This window comes from Pteronotus mesoamericanus, unplaced genomic scaffold, assembly GCF_021234165.1.
Source record: "Pteronotus mesoamericanus isolate MK-2021 breed Mesoamerican mustached bat unplaced genomic scaffold, CSHL_Meso_final contig_20, whole genome shotgun sequence".
NCBI lineage: Eukaryota > Metazoa > Chordata > Mammalia > Chiroptera > Mormoopidae > Pteronotus > Pteronotus mesoamericanus.
The window spans coordinates 71045846-71053506 of NW_026555085.1; the positions used below are offsets into that span (position 1 = coordinate 71045846).

The following is a 7661-nucleotide window of genomic DNA, read 5'->3' on the forward strand; positions in this document are numbered from 1 at the left end:
GTAAGTCCAGAGGCCCTGCTGCGCATGGGGGAGGCACACTGGTCTCTCTCTGCTCAAATGTCTGATTCAGAGGGTCAACAAAATGCAGTTCCCAGATAAGGGACAAAACCACCACCATCAACTCTGGGGCCTCTCAGGAACTGAATGAATAATGTTGCCATATTTTGCCACGTATAATGTGCTCCCATATACAATGCATACTCACGTTTTTGGCCCAAACCTTCAGGGGAAAAATCTTTTGTTTTAATTTAATTGAATTATTTATTTATATTTGGATACTTTTTTTTTGCATTATAAAGGCATTTTAGCATTTATTTTTGAAACATATTATGGTACAAGAAATTTTATGTAACAAATAATTACAAAACACAAAAACAGATACAAGGTATTTGAGGTACTCCTCATGTATAATGCGCATCATTATTTTACCCTCAAAAACTTGGGCAAAAAGTGTGCATTATATGTGGCAAAATATAGTAGTTGGAAAGAAGGCAGACACAGGGGAAGAGACCTATTTTTATAGCTGCCCCTCTCCTACACTGATCCAGAGACCTGGGTTTACATTCAGGCTCTGCCGGTGACAAGCTGTGTGATCTTCAAATGACTTTGGCCCCCCACCTTTAACACCTAATAAAATGACTTAGGCTGGTCAGAATCTATGGTTTCTTCTAACTCTAAACCTTTTAACTCTAAAGTAGTCAAGTTTTTTTTTGACAACTGATAAATAGTACATCAGGCTTTTGTGCCTATTAGTAATACACAAGAAATCAATCCAAACCACTCAACTATGACTAAAAGATGACATTTCAGCTACTACATAACAAAATGACAAAGCTACAATGTAACAGAGAAAACAGATATCACATTTAGCAGGTTCTAAGCTGCAACAACACAAGTCATAACCAAAACTGAATGTATTATGAAACAGTACCCAGATAATTCAAACTAGCCAACTGGTGAACAAGCAGTTGTATTTAATGTAAAGAAAACAGGACTGTTAGAAAATTTCACTGGCTTTGCGATTATCTAAACATATTCTGGTTTTGTATATAGTAAAAGCAGAGTTAGTATTAAATGACTGATCATAAGACTTTATTTGTTGAAAATTGGTATATCAAATTATCTATCTTTTAAAACGATATATGATACTTATATTTTAAACTGAGTACTTTATATTTTTATTTTTGTATCAAAAATTATAAGTATATTATGAAAGCAGATTAAGAGGAAGCCAATAAACATTTAAATATTTAAGAATAATTTAATTCAGCTGAAATGATCTAGCAATAATCAGAAGACAAGCAGACACAGTTCCTCAGAATTATTTACTACTATCTACTGTGTAAAAAAAATTGATACATCAGCAGCAGCAGCATCACCATCCTCATCATCTTCAAAAAGTATTTACGAAGCTTTTATACTATGTGCATAGCATTCATATTAAGGTTACAGAAAATGAAAGATACAGTCTCTACAACTGAAAAAAATTAGAAAAACGAGGTATATTTATAAACACAATAAACAGTATTTTACAAATTTGTATTATTAGGTATCAAAGAAGTAACACAGATAATAAATGTTATTGTAGATCAGAGTAAGGCAACCTTTACAAGGCCTAACTGGCCAGGGCAGTTTTCAGGAGGAAGAACAAAAGATGGATGTTCAAAGAGGATAAAGAGTTAATGCTAAGCATAGGGAACACAAAGAAACTACTTGTCTTTCTTTGGAAACTTACAGTACTTTACCTTATACTAATTATATCTGTAAGTGATAAATGGATTGAACTATGTCAAAAATGCAATCAACTGAAGAGGTACCAGGTGAGCAGAAAACATAAGAGGATATTAAAAGGGAAGTTTCTACTGAGAATCAAAGACAATTGATGTTCCAAAGCACGTGCCAGGACAGTCACAAAACTCCCAAAGGCAGTCTACAGAGGGGAGTGTTTAGGTGTGTTACCCTCTACTCCCAACACCAGTGAGAAGCTACAAGATTACAAGGGGGGTTTTGGAGAAGGGTTCCTTGGGGAGTGGTATGGGACCAAGCGCCCTTGCCTTCAAGGGGGAGGTTGGAGGTGGATGTGTGTCCTTCACCTAAAGCTGGGGGAAAAGGCTTTGATGGAACCACAGGAAGGGCTTGATTTGTGTCTCGCACACGATGAAGGACAGAACGGAACCGGCACCTGATTTGTCCCTGGGGAAATCTAACGGTGAGGAGCTGGATGAAGAGGCATGTGAGGGCAAATGGGAGAGGCGGCTGAACGGGGCCCACTTCCCCAGTTTGCCTGGGCAGGTAAGGAGTGCCACCTATGGGCCAATGCAGGCCCCACGGATAAGAGACAGAGCAAGCTGGGGCGGGGTCTCGAGTCCATCCAGAGGGTTACCTGGAGCTTGACAGACCTCAGCAAAAACAGAACATGAGGGTCCTGCCAGATGCAGAGGCTGAGGGGAGAGTAAGCAATCAGCCAGAATTGAGAGACATTCTCACGGCCAAGCAACTTGAGGTAAGGAATCTTGAGCAACTGAAGTGGGAATGAAAGGAACCACATCTGCTGCTTCTCTTTCTTCTCTTCCCTTCTTCCCTGTCCAACTTGGGAGGGGTCAGAAACCAGGACTGGGAAGACAAAGCAGGAGTAGCAAAGCCCAGTCAGAAGAAAAAAGTCATCGACGCCCCTTGTCCGGAATTCTGGCTTCCCTCTTGCAGTCAGCAGAGCTACGAGTGGGCATGAGGAGAAACTTCATCCTTAACTCAGTCTGCGGTGGGGCTTTTATTGTCTTGGTTCTGGACATCTCAATAATCAAATTGAGATCTTTGCAACCTACTTACTGAAGGACAATTTGCATTATCTAAAAGCAATCAGAAAAGTCAGGTTGATCCAGGCAGGGGACAAACCAGTCTCATACAATAAATTGAAAGGGACAGTGAATGACAAAAATAAACCTGATTCATAATTACATCCCACCAGTCCTGCTTTTCAACATCATACACTAGAGAGCCAACACAGTGGAGTGTAGGAAAGTATATAAATGTGATCTTATAAAACAGAACTCACTCCACCCAGCTTCTCTGCCAATCCTGAGATGCTTCAGTCATTAACAAATCCAGGAATTTGCCACTACATGATTCTGGAATCTTGACATGAACAACCTAAACATAACTGATTCATTTTAAAAGGCAGAGATTGTGCCTTGCTCTGTGCCGTGTCTCTAACAGTTAGCGAAGTGCCTTTTACATAAAAGGCGCTTAAAGGACTGCTGTTCTCCTTGCCCTGCGATGGCTGCTATGTGAGGTTCTGAAGAAATAGAAGCTCAACAAGTATGTCTGCAGACTGCTTTTTAGTTAAAAATATATTAAGACCTACTGTGTGCAAAACTATATTTTCATCCTTATCCTTAAAAAGCTAGCCAAATCGCCACAAAAGGCATGTTGTATTTTTCAATACTGTACTAAAACAAAGCAGAATGTGAAAAATTTAAACTTTCAAACAAAAATAATTATAAATATCATACATATTTAAAAGCAGAAAATTCTCTAAAGAAATACAATATCATATGTTATTAAATACAGAATGGTTTGTTTTAAAAAGAGAGGAAAATTTAAATATATGTCATCCAGTGCTTTACTAATATGTCTTGTTTGTTGGCCTGTCTCTTCTCAGTCACAGCCTGAATTAAGAGCCTATCTCAGAGAGTTACAGTATCATCACTCCTCTTTTAAAGACTAGGCAACTGAGGCTCAGAGTTCAGTGGCCTGCCCAAGGTCGCAGATCAGGAGTTTTAGTTCCAAAGTATGTCAGGTCCCCAAGCCATGCCAGCTTAGAACGCTGAAGAGTTGAGTTCCACTCACTCATTCCAAAAGATATAAAATCCTATTTATTGGTTATTTGAAATATAAGCTATTGTCAAGTTCCAGCTCTGTTCTATTAACCTACGCCGATGTGAATTTATTAATAAATTCACTGAGTGAAAATTCTATAGAGCAGATGCCAGAAAGTCTAACAGTTGATATACTTATTACTAATGCTATTATTCTTATAATATAGTATTTACAATGTGTATGTGACTAAAATTTGACAGTTTCCAAAATGGTACATTAGGGAAGCAGGCCATATGGGGGTATGTTTCAGAAACTGAAGGGTGTTGGTTGCAACAGAGTCCTTTTATCAGACTGCTTCATTCTCACGCCTTATCTTAGAAATAGAGGCAAAAGATGGGTGGGAGAAACACGAGATATTTCAGCAGAACTCAGTGTTTCTCAACCTGGGATGATCCCCCCACTGTCATTCCAGGAACATCTGGCAATACCTGAACACTGTTTATTGTCACAACTGTGTACGGGGAAAGGGTATTACTGGAAACTCCAAGGTAGCACCTGATAAACATCCTATAATGCACAGGACAGCCCCCCAGCATTTCCAACACAGAATTATCCAGTCCAAAATGTCAACAGCGCCAAGGCTGAGAAACTCTAGTATAAGAGAACGAATGCCTGGAGCATTTAGCAGAGTGGGTGGTGCAAGTGTTAGCAACTGTAACCATAAACACTAAATCAGGGTCCATGTAACACTCAGTAAAGACAGTGTAGCACTCCAGCCAGGATGAGGGCACTGGCATGGGGCAGCCGCCTGCTTCCTTAGATCTGAAGTAGGTAGTGGTAAGTGACAGCAACTTCTATCAACATTTCCACATTAAACACCTGTGCTACATTATTTTTTTTTCTCTAATAAACAGGAAATTGACAAAGCATAAGTAAAAAAGTAGTTTAGTGAAGAGGTAAGGAACTGTTACAGAACGGCACGCAGTTTTACCACCAACTCAATGAGGGTTTCCATTACTTAGAGCAGGGCTCTGGAGGGTACAGTCTAATAAAATAAGAGCAATGGATGCTGTGGGCACACCGTCAGAATAAACAAATATCCACATGTTTCATTCTGGACATCAATATTCTTAAGATCATATACAATTTCAAGAAGCCTGGCTTTTAGCTCCCAATTGTATGCATGTTCTGATGGTGCAGTCAGTATCTTTCCTTCTTGGGCCTTCCTTTCTCTGAGTTTGGGGACCCTCTGTCATTAGAAGAAACAGTAAAAACTGGGGACATAAGCCACCTACTAGACAGTGCTGACATAAAACAAAAAGCCAAACTTCACCAAATGTTGACTTGCTTTGCATGGTTGAAAACACGTGCCCTTTCCTGTGCTCTCCTATTTGATCCCTCATCCTTGAGTTCTTTCATGTTGTCTTTCCACCCTCAATCACATTTCTTCACCAAAATCTTTTTATCCTCTTCCTCCCTTTCACTCCCATTTCCTTCTTTTCCTCTCTTCCATTTCCTTCTTACCTATCTCTCTCAAAAGTTATGTCCATCGCATGCGAATTTTAAAGACAAGAGGCAGACTTTGCAGGCAGGGGTGTCCCACCTTTTGGCATCTCTGGGACACACCAGAAGAGTTATCTTAGGCCACACATTTAACACAGTAAGACACGTAATCACAAAAAAAGACCAGATAATATTTTAAGTAAATTTACGATTTTGTATTGGGCCGCATTCATAGCCATCCCAGGCTGCCTGCAGCCCACGGGCGGCAGGTTGGACACCCCTGCAGTTTAGAGGTTCCCTGGCAATAAACCCCACAAGTCCCACCCTTCTTCAGCATATCAACACTCCTGACAAGTGGTTAGCTGAATCAGCTTAAATGCATTAAGATCTATTAGCTCAATTAATTTTCAAAAACCACCAATCACTTCTTCTCACTTAATGGATATTGAAAGATTGCTCCAGAGATCTAAAACAGGACACGATAATCTATCTAAACTGCTCCTGCTTCATAGATACCAACTCTTTCTCATTATCAACATTTATAAAACCTGAAAACACTCGCCATCCTAGCAGCATCCTGAACTACAGGTGGCCATCTGCAGGCTATTTGCTTCTTGCTAATTATCATCTGACCGGTTAAAACAGTTAAATACAGACATATGATTCATCTAATAAACCGTATCTGACTTTTGTCAGGTTAAAGAATGACTTATTAAATCCCAAAAAAGACAGGCAAGGTAGGTTTCACCCTCCTACACTGCTTGGAGATTTATACTCCCCTTAACTACGTAACCAGTCAGAGACACTGATTAATTCCGAAGACTCCGGGTCATGTTGGGTAAATACGGTACTGTACTTCACAGAGCGTACTGTAACGCCTCGTGGAGGCTTGGCACAGGCATGAAAGCAAAACTAACCGGACCGATTACTGTGAGACGAAGGAAGTCGATCCCGAGTTCTGTGCTGGCTTACCCCTAAATGGCAGAGGGGGTGCCAGTCCCACACACTGGGTCGTGCCTCTGAGCCTGTCTCGTTTAAATTAACGTCGCCAGCATTCTCCTAAAGTTTGAACGATTCTTGAAGGTAAGCCTCTGGCTGTTGCATCCCCACAACTGCCCTCATCAACTGGTCCCGAGCGCAGGGCGCCCAGCCGCCCAGCCGCCCAGCCGGGCAGGTGCTCCCGCGCAGCCCCCACGCGTCGCCGCCGTGCCGACACCCACGCCCGCCCTTACCTTGGTGAGCTGGGCGATTTTCTTGCTCATTTTCAGGTGCAGGTCCTGGCTGTACTCCATGCTTTGCCCCGCCTGCTGCGCGGCGGCCGGCGAGGGCACGAATTTGGCCGTCCCAGCCGCCGAGCCGCCGTAATAGTGCTGCTGCCAGCTCATGCCCGGGGTCGCCATCTTCCCGACAGACCCCGGCCGGGGCACCTGTCCCCGCACCCGGGCGGCGGCCCGCGGAGCGACGGCGCCGAAGAGGCAAGAGCCGGAGCGGCCGCTTCTGGACCCAACGGCCGGCGCCCTCCAGCCGCAGCTGCAGGCGCCCTCCTGCCCGCGATCCCCGGGTCACCCCCGTCCAGGGACGGGGCGGACCCGCCGACCCGAGGCCGCGGGCGACACCAGTGCGGGGCAGACGCCCGGGTCTGGCAGCGACAAGCCGGGGCCGGGCCCGTTCGCCCACTCTTCAGCTCGCGCCTGGCGCGCGCGTCGTGAGCAGCGTGGCCCCGCACGTCCCGCTTCCACCTGGCACCAGTGACCTAGCGAGACGGCCGCAGCCGGAGGGCGGAGGGCGGAGGAGACGAGGCGGGCTCCTGCGAGGGAGGCGGGGACGTGGAAGAGGACGCGGGAGCCGCGGAGCAGCCGTTACCAGGGCGCTCGGCTCGCAGCCCGCGGAGCGCGCGGGGTTGGAGACGTCATTTCCCCGCAGCCAAGCCCCGCCCCGCGCCGCCGCCGCCGCCGCCAGCTGCGCTGCCCCGGGGCCGGTGCTGGAGCCGCGCGAAGGGCCCCAGGTCCTTCCTCCCGCTGCGGGGGACTCCCGAGCCTGCGACGGGTGGTAAGCGTCGTGTCCCCGCGTGCGGCTTTTGATAAAAAAAAAATTCGGCCGGAGAAGATGGGGTCGTGATCTCCTTCGGTTTGCGGAACACAGAACGCGGAACGATGTACTGAACCTTTGCACGTGCATCATCGCGCGCGATGGGCCCAAGTGGCTCTTCCTCAAGAGACGCAAGATCACATCCAGCCTCCTCCGAGCTCTGGCCTTAGCACTGAAGACCTGGGCACTGAAATCACAGATTATTAGATAATCCCTGCCCCGACTTTTACTTCCAAACTCACACAAATAATGAT

At 45.0% G+C, this 7661-nt stretch overlaps 1 protein-coding gene across 1 annotated transcript in view; it reads right to left on the minus strand.

The window, feature by feature from the left end:
- The window catches only part of FAM184A (family with sequence similarity 184 member A), a 108671-nt gene extending 101952 nt beyond the window's left edge, over positions 1–6719 (minus strand). The window contains exon 1 of the mRNA XM_054568915.1: positions 6552–6719. Within this exon, the coding sequence (XP_054424890.1) occupies positions 6552–6719 (168 nt within the window). The remainder of the gene's footprint in view (positions 1–6551) is intronic.
- Positions 6720–7661: the final 942 nt, after the last annotated feature.